This window comes from Microcaecilia unicolor, chromosome 6 (assembly GCF_901765095.1).
Source record: "Microcaecilia unicolor chromosome 6, aMicUni1.1, whole genome shotgun sequence".
NCBI lineage: Eukaryota > Metazoa > Chordata > Amphibia > Gymnophiona > Siphonopidae > Microcaecilia > Microcaecilia unicolor.
The window spans coordinates 199,256,616-199,278,051 of NC_044036.1; the positions used below are offsets into that span (position 1 = coordinate 199,256,616).

Genomic DNA, 21,436 nt, shown 5'->3' on the forward strand with positions numbered 1-21,436 from the left:
GCCAATCCGGCGTGAGGTAGGTGGAGCCTCCGCGCCAGTCCGCCCCGGGAGGCATCGGCGCCGCCATCTTGGCTGGCGCAACGCTCCGCTCTCCGAGGCCGGCGCTCGCTCCAGCGGGTCGCCAGTCTCGGTCTGACCCGCGGCAGCGCCGGCCTCTCCGGAGGTCCCTCCCCGCAGCCCCGGATGCCGCGAGGGCCGCCGACCATCGCCCCCCACAACCGGAGCGCAGGTAGGAACGTGGAACGGGACAATCTGTTTTATCAGCTGCCTTTGGCGGCCTGGAATTGTTTAGATTACCAGTGGAGGTGCTAATTACGGTGGTCACCAAGAAGACAGTGATCCCGGTTAAAGGAGGAGCAATGAAGGAGGGGGGACCCTCAAGATAGCAGGGTGGAGGCTCTCTTAAAACAGTCCTTTGAGGTTTCTTCTTTGGCTGTGCAGGCAGCCATATGCGGCGGTTAAGTTGCCAGAGCTGGTTTCTGCTGGGCTGAGCAGTTGCCGTACAGCTCGGGTGAGGGTTCATCCCAGGTTTGGGAACCACTGCCATAAGCCATTATTAAGATGAATTTGGGAAAATCCACTGCTTATTTCTAGAATAAGCAGCATAATATCTGGTTTACTCTTGGGATCTTGCAAGGTACTTGTGACCTGAATTGGCCACTGTTGGAAACAGGATACTGGGCTTGATGGACCTTTGGTGTGTCCCAGTGTGGCAAAAATTATGTTCTTATAACGTTTCATGGTATTTTTTCAAGGCGTTAAGTGTTAACCTTCAGGCAGGTTGTTCAGCCATGTGATTTGACTCTGGTCCTGTCTGCTTTAACTAAGGTGCTCTTCAAGCCCTTATTAGGCTTTGCTTAAGGATCTCTCTCTAAAGGTGGTATTTCTGGTGGCTATCTTCTTGGCTTCCCTACAAGCTTTGTCATGTAGGTGCCCTGTCTTATCTTTTCTTGGGAAAAGGTGTCCTAGCAGTCACTGCCATCCTTTCTGCCAAAGGTGGTATGTCAATCAGTCTATTTCTCTGCCTGTATTTTATTGAAAAGGATTCTCCCGAGTCCTTTTTCAGGGTGGATGTGCACAAGGCTACAGTGCTATGTTCCAAAGAACTTCGGAAGATGGACCATCTCTTTGTGCTCTATGGGGGTCTGCGGAAAGGAGAAGCAGCGTTGAAGGCTTCTTATAGCCTGATGGATCAAGGAAAATGTCGCTTCGACATACTTGTCAGCGGTAGTCAGTTGCCGGAGGTGTTAAGGGCTCATTCAACAAGGGCTCAGGCATCTTCCTGCGCTGAGCATTCACTGATTGCTCCACAGGATATTTGCAAAACAGTTCTTTTGTGAAGTATTACAGGCTGGATGTCCAAGCACAGCAGGACACATCTTGTGAGGCTTCAATGTTGATCCAGGTTCTGTTGTTGACCTACTATCATTGAGTACTGCTTTCACACTTCCCACTCATTGGGAATGGTCTGGAGAGACGCGGAGGAAGGAGAAATTAGATCTAATTTACTTTGTTTGAGTCTCTCCAGGAGACGTACCTGGCAACAGTGTGCATGTTTTCGGGTTTTGGAGTGGGGGATTCAGAGCTGAGCTTTGGCCTTGTCAATCTAACTATCTACATTACCTGCATAGCTGTCATTGGATGGGCTGAATTTCTGTTTGGTTGTTTCCTTCCCCTCTTGGGTTGGGGGATGTGTTATCCCTGTTCAATTTCTTGTTCGTGTTCTCTACCTTTTGCTTTGTCAGTAGAAATACTGAATGTTTCAGGGCTGCATAGGACCTTATACAGTGACTTCAAGTCAGTAGTTCTCAGTCTCCCTCTGCTAGTAGGAGTGCATACACCCACTCATCAGGAATGGTCTGGAAAAGCTCAAGGAAAATAAATTAGCAGGTAAGATCTTTTCTCCATATAAAGACCTAATATACTTTTTAAAAAACATAAACATATAGTCATAGTCCATAGTTAGACTTCTTATAGGGTCAACCAAATATTCGGATCCAATCCTAGGTTCATTCATTTCCATGCATAGATTTGTGACTCTGATTCTTCAATTGATTTCCATAAAAATATCAGAACTACAAATCCATGTGTCAGAATTGTATCAGTCTGTTTGATTACTATGACTAATAACTTCCTTACCAATCAGAACATGCCAAGAACAGTATGTTCAGCGGCCCACAGGATGAAGAACACTGTCAGAGATAAATAAATGCAAACAAATGAGTTTAAAATTGAGTAAGTAATCTGTAGCTTGTAGGATGGGAAGAAAGAAAGGATATGGTAAGTTCCATTCTCTCTTTTTTTTTTTTTGTTTTCAAACTCACTATAGCCAGCTATAGAGCAATGGATTTGGAAAACAACACCATTGGGATCTTGGTCAGCACAGCTGTGGAGATCGATGTTGGTGGAAAGACCCTGAAACCAGCAGGTAAGGGGAAAGATGTTTTTTTGTGTTCAAACCTGTCTTCTGGAGCAATAACACAGGTCAATGTAATTTTAGGACAGGGGCCCCAGACTAGTGTGAAGACACATAGTTGCAAACATTGTACCTATTTTATAAAGGCAGCATATGAGCCTATGCATTTCTGTAAAATAGTCCCCAAAAAGAAAGACAGATATTTACATTTATAACATGTGTATGCTTCTTACAACTCAGGTTCACACCACACTCAACCTGAGCCCTTGGAAACACCTCTGTTCTGGTCAAACGTACAGATTTACACACATATAATCCGGGCACTGTTCTAAATACCTGTTTGTGTGGACAATCTGTATAAAATGACCCCTAAGAGGAAGAGTGTATGCAATGCACATACCTACACCTTCCTTGGAGCAGATTAAATTTGGTGGAAGCTTTCAGGTAGGCAGTAAGCATCCAATCATGAAACTGCCCTCTAAAGTGGGAACTAAGCTTCAAATACCAGTTACACGCATACTTGCCGGGTATTCATTAAGTGCTGTTGTATAATTGCATCCTTTTTCTCCAATAGCATGTACTTTGAAAGCCAGTGTAGACATGAGCAGTGTTGCACACACATCTCTGGAACATGGCTGCACACATGTATACCAGCTGGCACATCTAAGCACATGTTCCCTTATCTACTCGGTTATTCCATAAAGGAAAGTAGGCGCGTTCCTTTCCTTTATGGAACATGTGCTACTCTGGCACCCTCTGGACACCTACATATAGGCCCAAGGGTATGGAATGACCTCCTAAGAGGACAATTTTCAAATAGCCCACCTGGATGCAAAGTCTGCAAGCACTTGCACCCACAAACCTTGTAAATGGGTTTCCACCCAGTGGAAATGGTGGAAATGAAAATAGTATCTGAATTCAAGAGAGTTCGGGACAAGTACAGAAGATCTCTAAGAGAGTGATAGGGAGAGTAGATGGCATGGATGGGCAGATTGGATAGGTCTTTTTTCTATATACCTACTTTCTGTGGTACAACCAAAGCGGTTTACATTTATTATATGCCAGTGCTTTCTCTTTCCCTAGTGGGCTCACAATCTAAGTTTTGGGCCTGGGGCCAGGATCACGAGTGAGAATAAGAACATAAGAGTAGCCATACTGGGTCAGACCAATGGTCCATCTAGCCCAGTATCCTGTTTCCAAAAGTGGCCAAGCCAGGTCACAAGTACCTGGAAGAAACCCAAATTGTGTCATGGTTTCTCTGGATCTCAGCCCATTAGACTACTCCTGCACTCTCTCTCTTGTACTTACTAAAGTGAGTTACTGCATGAGTGTACACTAATACTGTTAATGTGCATTCTCCAAGGACAAGCAGGCTGCTTGTTCTCACGATTGGGTGATGTCCAACGGCAGCCCCAGATCGGAAGATCTTCCTAGCAACAAAGTTTGCTAGCCCCCGCATGCACATGCGCGAACCGCGCATGCGCAACCATCTTCCCACCCGTAGCGCGAGCGTGCTCCTCAGTCTTTTCTTTTTCTGCGGCTCAGGACGGCTGTTTTACGGCAGTTCTGTGTCCCAGAAAGGCCCCCGCTGCGTTTTCGCCGCTTTTCGCCATCTCTCGGCGTGTTGTTACGAGTTCGCTCGTGTTTCTGTTTTAAAAAAAAAAGTTTTCCTTTATTTCTTTAGTTTTGCCTGTAAGTTTCCTTTCTTTTTTGTGAGCGGCCATTTTTCCCCTTTTTGGTGTCCTTCTTTTGGCACCATTGCAGATTTCGACCTTGCCAGCGCAATTTTTCCGCCCATGTCCTCGAAGCCTGCCAGCGGCTTCAAGAAGTGCACGCGGTGCAACTGGACAATCTTGCTCACTGATAGGCATGTCTCATGTCTTCAGTGTTTGGGAGCTGGTCATCGTCCCAACGCCTGTACGCTGTGTCTTCAGCTAAAAAAGACGACCCAGGTGGCAAGATCGGCTCAGTGGAACCTGTTGTTTGGAACCCAGTCCAGTCCTTCGACGTTGACGGAGCCAGCGGTACCGAGGTCATCAACGGTATCGATGCGGGCATCGGAGGGTGCATCGACGTCCGGAGCTCAGGTGATGGCTGTCCAGAGATCCCATGCTGGTAGCAGTGAGCCATCGAGTGGGTGTCCACCTGCCTCGAGGGCTCCTGCGGTACAGGCCCCCTGGGACCGACCTCCTTTGGACCCAGCCCCGAGGAGACGTGTGGATTCCATGTCCTCCTCATCGGTACCGGGAGGTACCACTGACGTGCTTCGAGCGAAGGCGAAGAAGCACCGTCACCGGTCACCTTCCCGTTACGGTACCAAGAGCTCCGGGACACTGAGGGAATCAGCACCCGGAAAGCGTCGACACCGGGAGGACCGTTCACCCTCCATCCAGGAGGTGTCGATGCGCTCTGCTCCAGACAGCCCAGTACCGCCTCCGTGCCCCAGACAGATTCTCACCTCATCACTGGTACAGGCCCCACAGCCTTGCTTGACGGACACTCTAGACGAGCGCCTCCGAGCCATACTTCCAGGGATTCTGGAAGGACTGCTGCGACCACCTGCTCCGGTACCGCCGGTGCTTGCGCCATCGGTACCGTCGAGAGATGCGGCGGTTGGCTCCCCGCATGTGGTGAGGACTGCGACACCGGTACCGCTTGCGGCATCGGCGTCCGCTGCCACCCAAGTTGACTCCCCGTCGACATCGCTGGAGGAAGCTTTGTCACTGCCGGCACGGGAGTCTTCTTCTCGACACCGCCATGGTGGACATAGTTCCTCGGCGTCAAGATGGGCCCGGCTTCAGACCGAAGTTCGTGAACTGGTGTCCGATACCGAAGGTGAGGCCTTGTGGGAGGCAGAGGAAGACCCCAGATAGTTCTCTGACGAGGAGTCTTGTGGTCTTCCTTCTGATCCCACTCCTTTGCCAGAGAGAAAACTTTCTCCCCCGGAGAGTCTGTCTTTCTCGTCATTTGTTCGGGAAATGTCTACAGCCATTCCCTTCCCAGTGGTTACTGAGGATGAGCCCAGGGCTGAGATGTTCGAGGTCCTGGACTATCCTTCACCACCTAAGGAGTCGTCCACTATTCCCCTTCATAATGTCCTGAAGCAGACATTGATGGCGAACTGGATGAAACCCTTAACTAATCCCACTATTCCCAAAAAGATTGAGTCCCAGTATCGGATCCATGGGGACCCAGAGTTGAAGACCCAGTTGCCTCATGATTCTGGAGTTGTGGATCTGGCTCTCAAGAAGGTCAAGAGTACTAGGATTACGCCTCGGCGCCCCCTGGGCGGGAGTCTTGGACTCTGGACTCTTTTGGGAGGAAGGCCTACCATTCTGCTATGCTCATGTCCAAGATCCAATCCTACCAGCTCTACACGAGCATCCACATGTGGAATAATGTGCGGCAGCTGATGGACTTGGTCGATAAGCTCCCTTTGGAGCAGGCCAAGCCTTTTCAGGAGGTGGTCAGGCAGCTGAAGGCATGTCGCAAATTCCTGTCCAGGGATGTTTACGACACTTTTGATGTCACATCCAGGGCCGCTGCTCAAGGTATAGTGATGTGCAGACTCTCATGGCTGCATGCCTGTGACCTGGAGAATAGAGTCCAGCAGCGGATTGCGGATGCTCCTTGTTGGGGGGATAACATTTTTGGTGAGCGGGTCGAACAGGTGGTAGAACAGCTCTACCAGCGGGACACTGCATTCGACAAGCTCTCCCACCGGTTTCCTTCAGCATCTATCTCAACAGGTAGACGTTTTTATGGGGGAAGGAGGAATGCTCCTTACGCTTATAATAAGTGTAGGTACAATCCACCTGCCCACCAGCCTGCTCAGGCTAAGCCCCAGCGCGCTCATTCACGTCAACAGCGTGCGCCTCCTTAGGCCCCTGCAGCTCCCCAGCAAAAGCAAGGGACGGGCTTTAGACTGGCTCCAGACAAGTATAGCCGATATAAAAGTATCCGTGCCATACGATCTGCCGGTAGGAGGGAGGTTAAAGTTTTTTCACCAAAGGTGGCCTCTTGTAACTTCCGATCGGTGGGTTCTCCAAATAATCCGGCTAGGATACTCCCTCAATTTGATCTCCACACCTCCAAATTGCCCGCCGGGAGCTCAGTCTTTCAACTTCCAGCACAGGAAGGTACTTGCAGAGGAACTCTCCGCCCTTCTCAGCACCAATGCAGTCGAGCCCGTGCCACCAGGGCAGGAAGGGCTGGGATTCTATTCCAGGTACTTTCTTGTGGAAAAGAAAACAGGGGGGATGCGTCCCATCCTAGACCTAAGGGCCCTGAACAAATATCTGGTCCGAGAAAAGTTCAAGATGCTTTCCCTGGGCACCCTTCTTCCCATGATTCAGAAAAACGATTGGCTATGCTCTCTGGACTTAAAGGATGCTTATACTCACATCCCGATACTGCCAGCTCACAGACAGTATCTTCGATTCCGTCTGGGAACACAGCATTTTCAGTACTGTGTGCTACCATTTGGTCTCACTTCTGCGCCCAGGGTGTTCACAAAATGCCTGTCAGTTGTGGCGGCGTACCTACACTGGCTGGGAGTGCATGTGTTCCCTTATCTCAACGATTGGCTGGTAAAGAACACCTCGGAGGCAGGAGCTCTACAGTCCATGCAGATGACTATTCAGCTCCTGCAGCTACTAGGGTTTGTGATAAATTATCCAAAGTCCCATCTTCTTCCAGTGCAAAGACTCGAATTTATAGGAGCTCTGCTGGACTCCCAGACTGCTCATGCCTACCTTCCTGAGGCGAGGACAGACCATCTTCTGTCCCTTGTTTCCTGGGTACGAGCGTCTCAGCAAATCACAGCTCGGCAGATGTTGAGATTGCTTGGCCACATGGCCTCCACAGTTCATGTGACTCCCATGGCCCGTCTTCACATGCGAACAGCTCAATGGACCCTAGCTTCCCAGTGGTTTCAAGCTGCGGGGAATCTAGAGGACGTGATCCAACTGTCCACAAGTTTTCTCACCTCCCTACATTGGTGGACAATTCGCTCCAATTTGAACCTGGGACGTCCCTTTCAAATTCCTCAGCCGCAAAAAGTGCTGACGATGGATGCGTCTCTCCGGGGGTGGGGAGCTCATGTCGATGGGCTTCACACTCAAGGAAACAGGTTTTCAGATCAATCTCCTGGAGTTGCGAGCGGTCTGGAACGCGTTAAAGGCTTTCAGAGATTTGCTGTCTCACCAAATTATTCAAATTCAGGTAGACAACTAGGTTACTATGTACTACATCAACAAGCAGGTGGGCACCGGATCTCGCCCCCTGTGTCAGGAAGTCGTGAGGATGTGGCTTTGGGCTCGCCAGCACGGCATGTTTCTCCAAGCCACGTATCTGGCAGGCATAAACAACAGTCTGGCCGACAGTTTGAGCAGGATAATGCAACCTCACGAGTGGTCTCTCAACTCGAGAGTAATATGCAAGATCTTTCAAGCGTGGGGCACCCCCTTGGTAGAGATTTTTGCCACTCAAATCAACCACAAGGTCCCTCAGTTCTGTTCTAGACTTCATGCCCACGGCAGGCTAGCGTCGGATGCCTTTCTCCTTCATTGGGGGAAAGATCTTCTGTACGCGTATCCTCCCATACCCTTGGTAGGGAAGACTTTGCTGAAACTCAAGCAGGATCGTGGAACCATGATTCTGATCACTCCCTTCTGGCCCCGTCAGATCTGGTTCCCTCTTCTTCTGGAGTTGTCCTCCGAAGAACTGTGGAGATTGGAGTGTTTTCCAACCCTCAGAACGAGGGGGCGTTCTGCATCCCAGCCTCCGGTCCCTGGCTCTCACGGCCTGGATATTGAGAGCGTAGACTTCGCCTCCTTGGGTCTTTCTGAGGGTGTCTCCCGAGTTTTGCTTGCTTCCAGAAAAGATTCCATGAAGAGGTGTATGCTTTCAAATGGAAGAGGTTTGCCGTCTGGTGTGACAGCAAGACCCTAGATCCTCGTTCTTGTCCTACACAGACCCTACTTGAATACCTTCTGCACTTGTCCGAGTCTGGTCTCAAGACCAACTCTGCAAGGGTTCACCTTAGTGCGATTAGTGCTTTCCATTATCATGTAGAGGGTAAGCCTATCTTGGGACAGCCTTTAGTTGTTCGCTTCATGAGAGGTTTGCTTTTGTCAAAGCCCCCTATCAAGCCTCCTACTGTATCATGGGGTCTCAATGTCGTTCTCACCCAGCTGATGAAACCTCCTTTTGAGCCACTGAATTCCTGCCATCTGAACTACTTGACTTGGAAGGTCATCTTCTTGGTGGCAGTCACTTCAGCTCGTAGAGTCAGGGAGCTTCAAGCCTTGGTAGCTCATGCTCCTTATACTAAATTTCATCATAACAGAGTAGTCCTCCGCACTCACCCTAAGTTCTTGCCGAAGGTGGTGTCAGAGTTCCATCTGAACCAGTCAATTGTCTTGCCAACACTTTTTCCCCGTCCTCATACCCGCCCTGCTGAACGTCAGTCGCACATATTGGACTGCAAGCGAGCGTTGGCCTTCTATCTGGAGCGGACAAGCCCATTCAGACAGTCCGCCCAATTGTTTGTTTCTTTTGATCCCAACAGAAGGGGAGTGTCTCTCGGGAAACGCACCATCTCCAATTGGCTATTAGATTGCATCTCCTTCACTTATGCCCAGGCTGGGCTGACTCTTGAGGGTCATGTCACGGCTCATAGTGTTAGAGCCATGGCAGCATCAGTGGCCCACTTGAAGTCAGTCACTATTGAAGAGATTTGTACGGCTGCGATGTGGTCATCTGTCCACACATTCACATCTCATTACTGCCTACAGCAGGATACTGGACATGACAGTCAGTTCGGGCAGTCGGTGCTGCAGAATCTTTTTGGGGTTTAGTCTCCAACTCCACCCCCTTAGGCCCATTTTTATTCTGTTCCAGGCTGCACTCTCAGTTAGTTGTTGTTGTTTAGGTCAATCTCAGTTATGTCCTCGCCGTTGCGAGGCCCAATTGACCAATGTTTGTTATTTTGAGTGAGCCTGGGGGTTAGGGATACCCCAATCGTGAGAACAAGCAGCCTGCTTGCCCTCGGAGAAAGCAAGGTTACTAACCTGTAGCAGGTATTCTCCGAGGACAGCAGGCTGATTGTTCTCACAAACCCACCCTCCTCCCCTTCGGAGTTGTGTCTTCCCTTGTCTTTTGCTTTCTACTGGACTGAGGAGCACGCTCGCGCTACGGGCGGGAAGACGGTCGTGCATGCGGGGGCTAGCAAACTTTGTTGCTAGGAAGATCTTCCATTCTGGGGCTGCCGTTGGACGTCACCCAATCATGAGAACAATCAGCCTGCTTGTCCTCGGAGAATACCTGTTACAGGTTAGTAACCTCGCTTTACTGGTAAGTAGACCCCGTGTAAACATTCACCAACACAGTGGCACCTTTTGGTAAATCTAGCTTTATGTGTATACTTTCCCTTTAAACATCAGTTGTGGTTACAAAGGACCCAAGATCTTTGCACCTGCTTTTTGTGCGGGAAGAGTTTTGCAGGGGAAACGATGCGTGTAGATTTGAAAATTCAATCTATGCAAATTGCTTTCCTAGCTCACCTTGAGCAAGCCCCCCCGCCCCCTCACATTTCAGCAAAATGAGCATGGCCTATGGAACCCCACGTGTACATTTAGCCAGATTGAGTGAGGACAGTTTACCTGAGTAAATGGCTTGGAAAATTGCTCTGAAGAGTTTACTGCACATGCCAGCTGCAGTGAGCCCGAGGCCTGAAAATCATTTCATGTACACACTGGACTGTGTTGCTCAGATATTCTTTATTTAAAAATATAAATCCATTTTTGCTTAGTGTTACCGGCTGCTGAACTGCTGTAGTTGAAGTTTCAGTAGGGCAGACCATTGCGATTTCACCAGCCACCGACAGAACGTCATTATTTGCTCACTGTGGACTGAAGGCTTCCAGTACGTGGTCACATGGTGCTGTCAGATCTAAATCCTTGACTTTCCTCTACCATTTTCAGTGCAGAACATCTATAGCCAGTGGTGTGCTGGTAAATGTTTAACAGCCCCCCCCCCCCCCCAAATTGCAGAGCTGGCTATAGCCGGGGAGAGAGCCTGGGGGGGGGGGGGGGGGGGCTGGCAATACATTACTCCAGGAAAAAAAATTAAATGATCCCAGGTTCCAATCTAATTCATGTTTAATGTGCGATAAAATGCCATAAATAAGTAAATAAATATAAACTTTTTAATGTTGAGCACCTGATTCTCAATGTGAACATATTCCAAACACTATAATGAAAATAAAATGATTTTTTTTCTACTTTTGTTGTCTGGTGACTGTTTTTCTGATCATGCTGGCCCAGTATCCGATTCTGCTGCTATCTGTCCTCTTAACTCCGTTTCCAGGGCTTCCTTTCCATTTATTTGTTTCCTTTCCTCCTTTCTTCTTCATTTCTGGTCCTCAGCTTCTGCCTATTTTCTTCATCCATTTGCAGTTTTTCTCCTCTCTTCCTTTTCCCTCATCTCATCTCCTTCCTCAGTCTTCCCTCCCCTCCATCCATGTCCAGCATTTCTTCTCTCTCCCCTCCTCTCCAGCGACCCTTTCTCCCCCTGCCCTCCATGCACCCATACCCAGCGACCCTCCTCTCCCCTGCCCTGCATGCACCCATACCTAGTGACCCTCCAGCCACCCATGTCCAGCAGTGACCTCCTCTCCCCTGCCATGCATGCACCCATACCCAGTGACCCTCTTTTCCCCTGCCCTCCATCCACCCATGTCCAGTGACCCTCCTTTCCCTTGCCCCCCATCCACCCATGTCCAGCAGTGACCCTCCTCTCCCCTGCCCTGCATGCACCCATACCCAGTGACCCTCCTTTCCCCTGCCCTCCATCCACCCATGTTCAGCAGTGACCCTCCTCTCCTCTGCCCTGCATGCACCCATACCCAACGACCCTTCTCTCCCCTCCATCCACCCATGCCCAGCAACTCCCTTCTCTCCCCTGCCACCCCCTCCCGAGTTGTTCAGCGAATTCTCCTCCCTCCCTCCGGATCTGGTCCCTCACCAGCCTGACTCGTCCTTCGAATTCTTCGGGGCAGGCAGTCTTACCTGCCCACTGACAGCGCTGACTCTCCCCCGCTGCCGGATTGCGCTTCAAAATGGCTGCCAAGACTTCAGCAGAAGTCTCGCGAGGCCGCCTCTGGACATCTCGGCGGCCATTTTTAAAGCGCGAACCAGCAGCGGGGGAGAGTCAGCACTGTCAGTGGGCAGGCAAGACTGCCTGTCCCGAAGAATTCGAAGGATGAGTCAGGTCGGTGAGGGACTGGATCCGGAGGGAGGGAGGAGAGCCGGCTCGCGCCTTTTAACAACCGGCTCGCAAGTCCGAAGAAAATTTAACAACCGGTTCTTGCGAGCCGGCTCCAGCACACCACTGTCAATAGCTGCCCATTCCCTTCCAGGTCCCTTCTGTTTCTGTAGTAAAACTGTAGCGGAGATATCTCCCTTTCTTCATTGCAGCTCCCTAGGTCCAAGATTTCTTGGTACAGCAGTGTGACTAGAAATGCAGATTTCTATTATTCTATAGTTTTGCAATTCACAGAGGATTCATCTAACAACAGCTCAGTACCTCTTTGGGCTTCCTCTTCCCTGACTATTGCAGATCATAGTTGGTATAGGGAAGTCATTCAACTCCCCCCCCCCCCCCATATTGAAAACTATTTAACCAACTAGGAATGGCTCCTGGCCGGTTAAATAGCATTTAAGTGCCTAACCGGGGATATTCTAGTTATCTTCCTCCAAAGATCCCGGTTAGCAGCTACCTGGTTAGGCACAGATATTCAGTGTCAAAGTGGCTATGTTGAGTAGTCAGAATAGGTCACTTAAATATCAGGCCTATCTTTGACTGCTAAAAATTTAACTGGTTAGCGCTGAATGTTGGCATAGCTAGTTAACGTTTTAGCGACCAAAATAAACCGGGATATTCAATGCCAGTCACCAGAAACGGCCCTGCATTGAAAATCCGGGTGTAATGTCACTGGCTGAATATTGGGCCTAATGTACCTACCTATTAGAGGGGAAAACGAGCACTGGTAAGAGTCGTCGCATCACAATAAGGCAGTAGGGTAGAAATTGTCTTATTCCCTCTTCTCTGGCCTAATTCAAGAAGATGGGCTCCTTCTTCCCCAAAATGGAACCTGGCTAATGCTGCTAACAGTTGAAAAGTAAAGTACAACATCATGAATCCTGTTAAGCCAGCGAAATCAGGATGCCCCAATCAAGGGAATATGGAAAAGACCAAGGCAGCTCAAGAGGATTTAAATGGAGAGCAGACAGATGTGAGTGATTCAGTCAGCTGCTCAAAATACACAGCTCATAAATAGAAGCAATAAGAATACATTTAGGAGTCTATATTAGGGTTGTCAATTGGATCCTTTTATTTTAATTAATTTATGTATTTTTCTTAATCTAGTCCTGATTTTACTCCATTGCTTGAATGGGCTCATGTTTCTGAGATTCCTATTCATTTCTATATGAAAAGTAGGACCACAACACCCAGCACTGACAAAATGGAAAACTGTGGTAACAAGGTCCAAAATAGATTGAAATGACAATGCAGATTGAACTGGTGTTGGGATGTCATTATGGGACCTATGTATTAAGGGGTTTACCCTTTTATGGGGTAATTCTATAAAGATGGGACTAACGTTGACTCACCAATTATGCATGTAAATGACTAGAATACTGGCACATATGTGTGTACATGCAAGTTGTATGTAAATGCTAAAAATCCATCTGAGCACAATTACTTGTATATCTTACATAGTGTGTACTTGACAGGTGGACATACCATAGGCAGGTGCAGACTTAGGTATGTAACTAACTTCAAGCCAAGTACCCCTTAAGTCAAACAAATTTCAACTGAGTAGCCCCGAGCTCTTTTTTGAGATGCGGCAACCAGAAATTGGACACAATAGTCGAGGTGCGGTCGCACTATGGAGCGATACAACGGCATTATAACATCCTTGTGTCTGTTTTCCATCCCTTTCCTAATAATACCCAACATTCTGTGCGCTTTCTTAGCCGCCACAGCACAGTGAGCAGAAGTTTTTAACATCTTATCAACGATGACTCCCAGATCCCTTTCTTGGTCTGTGACTCCTAACGCGGAACCTTGCATGACATAGCTGCAATTCGGGTTCCTCTTACCCACATGCATCACTTTGCACTTGTCAACAATGGACGTCATCTTCCACTTGGAAGCCCAATCCCCCAGTCTCGCGAGGTCCTCCTGTAAACTTTCACACTCCTCCTGTGACTTGACGACCCTGAATAATTTAGTGTCATCTGCGAATTTAATTACCTCACTAGTTACTCCCATCTCTAAATCATTTATAAATATGTTAAAAAGCAGCGGTCCCAGCACAGACTCCTGTGGGACCCCACTAACTACCCTTCTCCATTGAGAATACTGACCATTCAAATCTATTCTCTCTTTCCTATCTTTCAACCAGTTCCTAATCCATAGTAATACCCTACCTCCGATCCCATGACTCTCCAGTTTCCTCTGGAGTCTTTCATGAGGCACTTTGTCAAACCCCTTTTGAAAATCCAGATACACAATATCCACCGGCTCCCCATTGTCCACGTTTGTTCACCCCCCTCAAAAAAATGCAGTAGATTAGTGAGGCAAGACTTCCCTTCACTAAATCCGTGTTGACTAGGTCTCATCAGCCCATGTTTTTGTACGTGCTCTGTAATTTTTTTTTTTTTTTATATTTATTAGTTTCAACTTTTAAACAAGTATTACACTTGAAATAGTAAAGGTACATTTGTCTGAAATAAAACATTTTTAAATAAAGAAAGCAAAATATTTAACAAAGTACACTCTAGTCCACCATATAGATCCAAAATTAACAATTCTATGTTTGTGCAGCGCTGCTTATGCTTTGTAGCGCTATAGAAATGCTAAATAGTAGTAATAGTAGTAGTAATGCGGAGATTTTACCAATTATTACAATAAGAAATTAAGACAGGTCGCTTTGGTATCCATTTACAAATGCAATGCTTAACCTCTAAGACCTTCTAGCTGAGATAAATTCAGAAAGCTGTATAGATTAAAAAAAAAACATACTTAACCGACTGATAACAATTTATACACTTGCAAGGATAACGTAAAAGAAATGTAGCTCCTAGCTGGAGAACACCTGGCTTTAACAAGAGAAATTGTCTTCGTTTTTTTTGAGTGTCTGTGCTCTGTAATTTTATTCTTGATAATAGCCTCTACCATTTTGCCCGGTACCGACGTCAGACTCACCGGTCTATAATTTCCCGGATCTCTTCTGGAACCTTTTTTAAAAATCGGCGTAACATTGGCTACCCTCCAGTCTTCCGGTACCACACTCAATTTTAGGGATAGATTGCATATTACTAACAGTAGCTCTACAAGTTCATTTTTCAGTTCTATTAATACTCTGGGATGAATACTATCCGGTCCTGGTGATTTACTACTCTTCAGTTTGTAGAACTGACCCATTACATCCTCCAAGTTTACAGAGAATTCATTTAGTTTCTCTGACTCGCCTGCTTCAAATACCCTTTCTGGCACCGGTGTCCCACCCAAATCCTCCTCGGTGAAGACCGAAGCAAAGAATTCATTTAATTTCTCTGCTATGGCTTTGTCTTCCCTGATCGCCCATTTAACACCATTTTCGTCCAACGGCCCAACCGATTCTTTAGCCAGCTTCCTGCTTTTAATGTATCTAAAAAAATTTTTACTATGTATTTTTGCTTCAACACTAACTTTTTTTCAAAGTCCTTTTTTGCCCTCCTTATCTCCGTTTTACATTTGGCTTGGCATTCCTTACATTTTATCTTATTATTTTCAGTTGGTTCTCTTCTCCACTTTCTGAAGGATTGTTTTTTGGCTCTAGGATGGTGTTTTTGAACAGCATCCATGCCTGATGCAAGTTTTTTAGCCTGTGAGCTGCTCCTTTCAGTCTTTTTTTCACCGTTTTTCTCATTCTATTGTAATCACCTTTTCTAAAGTTAAACGCTAGTGTATTTGATTTCCTAAGTTCACTTACTTCAGTGCCAATATCAAAACTGATCATATTATGATACTGTTATCAAGTGGCCCTCCCACCATTACCCCTCAAACTAGATCATGAGCTCCACTAAGGACTAAGTCTAGTATTTTTCCTTCTCTTGTCGGCTCCTGAACCAGCTGTTCCATGAAGCTGTCCTTGATTTCATCAAGAAATTTTATCTCCCTGGCGTGTACCGATGTTACATTAACCCAGTCTATACCCGGATAATTGAAATCACCCATTATTATTATTACATTGTCCATTTTATTTGCTTCCCTAATTTCCTTTGATATTGCTGCGACCGTCTGCTCGTCCTGGCCAGGCAGATGGTAATACACACTTATCACCATTTTCCCCCCCTTTTTATGTGGAATTTCGATCCAACGACGTAGGAAAATGTGGGAGAGAGGTTCTGGAAGCCAAATTTAGGCTTTTAGGAAGGAAGCTCAAATCCAGATCCTCTAGGGTAGCATTTTCTGAAATACTACCTGTTCCACGCGCAGGGCCCAAGTGGCAGGCAGAGATCCACTATTCCGATCTGATGGGCTTCACCTTAACCAGGGTGGGACCAGGCTGCTGGCGTCAACATTTAAAAAGGAACTAGAACAGATTTTAAACTAGAAACGGGGGGAAGGCCGGCGGTCGCTCAAAAGCGCATGGTTCAGGATAAGATCTTTTGAGGATATCACCCAAACAGGGAAGAAAAAGTTCCTTATAGGTAAGGATGTCAAAGAGACCATAGTGGATCAGATGGTACACGCCAGGGAGATAAAATTTCTTGATGAAATCAAAGACAGCTTCATGGAACAGATGGTTCAGGAGCCGACAAGAGAAGGAAAAATACTAGACTTAGTCCTTAGTGGAGCTCATGATCTGGTTTGGGGGGTTACGGTGTGAGGGCCACTTGATAACAGTGATCATAATATGATCAGTTTTGATATTGGCATTGAAGTAAGTGAACTTAGGAAATCAAATACACTAGCGTTTAACTTTAGAAAAGGTGATTACGATAGAATGAGAAAAACAGTGAAAAAAAGACTGAAAGGAGCAGCTCACAGGCTAAAAAAACTTGCATCAGGCATGGATGCTGTTCAAAAACACCATCCTAGAGGTACAGGACAAATATTTATTTATTATTTATTTATTTTACAGTGCTTATATCCCACAATTTCCCACCACTGGCAGGCTCAATGTGGCTTACATCATTTGAATAACAAATAGACAGGGTACAATATATGAAAGAGGCGAGTAGGGTTGAGAGGTAAAAGATAAAATAGATGGGCTGGTCCATAATAGTAGTGTCAGTCCATTCTGGTGGCTTCCTGAGGTTAATGAGGGTGGACAGGATCTTTGGGGTAGGCTTGCTCGAATAAGTAGGTCTTAAGTGATTTCCTAAAAGTTAGATGATCCTGAATCGCTTTCACTGGCTTTGGTAGGGTATTCCACAAGTGAGTGCTGGCGTAGGTAAAGGTGGAAGCATACATGGTCTTATACTTCAGCCTAGAACACGCAGGGTAATGGAGGGTTAGGTATGAACGGGCTGTCCTGAGTGAGTTTCTTGGTGGTAGGTGGATAAGGGCGTCCATGTACGCTGGGGCTGCTCCATAAAGAATCTTGTGGACAAGGGTACAGATTTTAAAAGCTATGCGCTCTTGTACAGGAAGCCAATGTAATTTCTCACGAAGTGGACTGGAACTGATGAACTTTGATACTCCATAGATGAGTCGTGCTGCTGTGTTTTGGACGGTTTGTAGCTTCTTTAAGAGTACACCAGTGCAACCTGCGTAAATGCCATTGCAGTAATCTAGTCGGCTCAAGACTAAGGATCTGACTAGATTGCAAAAAACTCCTCTTGGGAAATATGGTTTCACTCGCTTTAGCTTCCAGAGAGAGGAGAATGCTTTCTTGGAGGTTGAGTTGGTATGATCCAGCAGCGTTAGGTTCCGATCTACTATAACACCTAATATTCGAAGGCTTTCAGAGATGGGCAAGGTAAAGCCTGGCACGGTTAAGTTGGTGGGCCTGAACTTATTAAAGGGAGAGGCAAGAATGAGGTAGTGAGTTTTTTTCGGCGTTAAGTTTTAACTTGAATGCGCTAGCCCATGCCAGCATGGTATTTATTCCAAGGCTGATGTCATCAGCAATCTCTGCAAAGTTCGTACAGAATGGGATGTAAATGGTGACATCGTCTGCATAGATAAATGGGTGAAGGCCAAGTTTTGAAAGAGCTGTAGCTAGGGGAATCAGCATTACATTGAATAGGGTTGGAGAGAGCGGCGAGCCTTGGGGCACTCCACAAATCTGATGCCACGGAGAGGACAACTGTGAGCCAGTCTTCACCTGGTAGCTAGGATAAGACATTCCCACTGACACCAAAGTGATTGAGAAGCCTCAGCAGGATTGCATGATCTACCATGTCAAAAGCACTTGATAAGTCAAATTGAAGTAATAGAATGCGTCTCCCTATTGCGATGTCTTGCCTGAAGCTTGTTAGGAGTGTAACAAGCACTGTTTCTGTGCTGTGAAGGGAATAAAAGCCAGATTGTGATTCATGAAATACGGAGTACCCATCCAGATACTCAGTGAGCTGCTTATTCACCATGCTTTCCATAAGTTTTACAAATAGCGGTATTGATGCAATAGGGCGATAGTTAAATTGGGGATTGGGGATTGGTGACCACTGGGGGAGTAAGGGGAGGTGATCCCTGATTCCCTCCGGTGGTCATCTGGTCAGTTGGAGCACCTTTCGAGGCTTGGTCGTGAAAAAAAGGGACCAAGTAAAGTCGGCCAAATGCTCGTCAGGGCTGGCTTTCTTTATTCCATTATCGGGCGAAGCCGGCCATCTCTTAAGCATGCCCCTGTCCCGCCTTCTGTACCCAGCTGACACGCCCCCTTGAAGTTTGGCCTGCTCTGCGACGGACTGCAGTTGAGTCCAGCCAAATTCGGCTTTTGATTATGCCAATTCTGCCGGCCATGAGAGATGGCCGGCCATCTCCCGATTTGTGTCAAAAGTTGGCCAGCCTTCTCTTTCGAAAATAAGATGGAAAATCTCTTTCGATAATCACATCACTCTGTATTTGTTGTCATCACCGGAATTGGCTAACGTCTCATGGTACTAATTAAGCCACATTGAGCCTGCAAATTGGTGGGAAAATGTGTAACAAATAATAATAAATAAATAAATAATCCAAGTAAAGTCCTCCAGACCTTCCTGTGCTCTCAATAAGCTTCTCGCAAATGGATCCCCACTGTGGCCTAGATCTCCTCTTCCTGGAGTTAGCCAAGCTGGCCTAGCAGACTTACTTGTTCCTCAAGGCCTAGCCAGCCATGCAGAACAGGCAGGCTTGTAAGCTCTTTGAGCAGGGACTGTCTTTCTTCTATGTTTGTGCAGCGCTGCGTATACCTTGTAGCGCTATAGAAATGCTAAATAGTAGTAGTAGTAGTAGTAGCAGGCTCATAGCTACTTCCTATCTGCCCTGAGCCCATTGGGCTCCACAGCAATCTCCCAAGTGCTGGTAATTCCACTTACACCCTCCACCCCACCTCGGACCCAGGTCAAAGAGGGCTGTTTTATAGATCCCCCCCAAAATATAGGATGGGAGCACCTACCATGGTTGATGGATACCTAGGCCCATCTTCCACTATATCACATTATTACACATCACAGCATAGATGCAGGCTACAGAAATGTCCTCATTTTAAGGACAGAGGAAGGTTTTGGGGTCCTTCTACAAAGGTAAAGTCCTCTGATGGTGCTGATAGTTTTATTGAACATTGAATTTCTTTTCTTTGCTGTCAAAAGTCATTTGTTCCAGGGCTATTGGAGCAGTAGAGGCTTCATAAGAAATGAAGGAGCACAGATTGTCTGATGAAATGCCTAACCTTTTGCATGTGTTTCTGTTTCTTGCTAGTGGTTGGTGTGAAGCTTGACCTGGAGTCCTGGGTGGATAAATTTAAAGTCCTTGCCAGCAACCAGACTGATCGGGACCCACTGGGAGCACGCAAGGTAAAGAGTTTTGTAATCAAACACCCACCAGTAACTGTGAAACTGATGGAAAATTCTGCCCCTCACTGGAGGCAAAGCAGGATAAAACTTTTGATGGGATCTGGGCAGTGAAATACATTGGACCCCACAAGATAATGTGGGTAATTCTATAACCGTGCATCTATATATAGGTGTCCAGAGGGTACTTGATTGGCACATGGAAAGTAGGTACCTAATGTCCTTTATAGAATACTAGTTTAATTGGGTAGATACATATGTATACGCTTAGGTACCAGCTTTTATGCCACCCACAGAATTGGCATACATGTTCATACCTATGTTCCCAAGATTTGTGTGTAGTTTATAGCAGAGGTGGGTTTAACCATGATAATCGTTTCTTTTTGGTGAGCCTGGACATTTCAGCTGCTTTCGACATTGTAAGTCACACTATCTTAGTGAATCGTCTGCAGACGAATGGTATTGCAGGAACAGCCTTGCAATGGTCTTCATCATTTTTGTCTGACCAAAAATTTAGTGTGATAGTAAACCAGGGTGGATCTGAATTTTTTGCATGAACATAAGAATAGCCATACTGCGTCAGACCAATGGTCCATTTGGCCCAGTATCCTGATTCCAACAGTTGCCAAGCCAGGTCACAAGTACCTGGCAGAAACCCAATTAGTAGCAACAATATTAGTGTAATACTGGAGTATAGAAAACCCTGTCAAGACATTTGAATATCTTCATTTATGCTTAACCATGATTAATCAATGGCTGAAAGGAACCACCTAAAACTCTATATGCAGAAAACACAGATTTTGTTACTGTTTAGTTATCTTAGTTCAGATATACCTCCTTTTTTTTACCATTGATGATATGAAAATTGAGATCATTTTTAAAATGCGAAATCTAGGTGTTCTCCTTGGTTCTGAATTATCTATGAAGCATCAAGTAGCTAAACTTATTAGCACTTATTTTTTTCTAAACTGCATCTTGTAAGGCGTTTGAGAGATCTTCTGAATCCATTCAATTTCAGAATGGTGGTACAGACCTTGATTTTTCCGTGCTTTGACTCTTGCTTGGACTCTCAAGAAATTCTTTGAAAATGCTAGAAGGTGTACTACTACTACTTAACATTTCTAAAGCACTACTAGGGTTACGCAGCGCTGTACAATTTAACATGGAAGGACAGTCCCTGCTCAAGGAGCTTACAATCTAAAAGACAGGTGTACAATCTAAAAGACAGGTGTACAATCTAGAGACAAGTGTACAATCTTAAAGACAAATGTAGAGACAATCTGATAGGGCATACTATATTTCTCGAAAGGTTAGGTGCCGAAGGCAGCATTGAAAAGGTGAGTTTTAAGCAGAGGTTTGAAGATGGGTAGGGAGGGGGCTTGGCGTAGGGGTTGAGGAAGATTGTTCCAGGCATAGGGTGAGGCAAGGCAGAATGAGCGGAGCCTGGAGTTGGCAGTGGTGGAGAAGGGTACTGAAAGGAGGGATTTGTCCTGTGAGCGGAGGTTACGGGCGGGAACATAGGGGGAGATGAGGGTAGAGAGGTAGTGAGGAGCCGCAGACCGGGTGCATTTGTAGGTAAGGAGTAGAAGCTTGAATTGTATGCGGTAGGTGATCGGAAGCCAGTGAAGTGACTTGAGGAGAGGGGTGATATGAGTATATCGATTCTGGCGGAATATAAGACCTGCGGCAGCGTTCTGAACGGATTGAAGGGGGGATAGATGGCTGAGTGGGAGGCCGGTGAGGAGTAAGTTGCAGTATTCAAGGCGAGAGGTAATGAGAGCGTGGACGAGAGTTCGTGTGGTGTGCTCAGAGAGGAAAGGGCGAATTTTGCTGATGTTGAAGAGGAAGAAGCGACAGGTCTTGGCAGTCTGTTGGATATGCGCAGAGAAGGAGGGGGAGGAGTCGAAGATGACTCCGAGGTTGCGGGCAGATGGGACGGGGAGGATGAGGGTGTTATCAACTGAGATAG

At 46.7% G+C, this 21,436-nt stretch overlaps 1 protein-coding gene across 1 annotated transcript in view; it reads left to right on the top strand.

The window, feature by feature from the left end:
- The window catches only part of CACNA2D2 (calcium voltage-gated channel auxiliary subunit alpha2delta 2), a 1,426,314-nt gene that overhangs the window by 1,326,673 nt on the left and 78,205 nt on the right, over positions 1-21,436 (top strand). The window contains exons 28-29 of the mRNA XM_030206789.1: positions 2,330-2,428; positions 19,376-19,470. Coding sequence (XP_030062649.1) covers positions 2,330-2,428; positions 19,376-19,470 — 194 coding nt within the window. The remainder of the gene's footprint in view (positions 1-2,329; positions 2,429-19,375; positions 19,471-21,436) is intronic.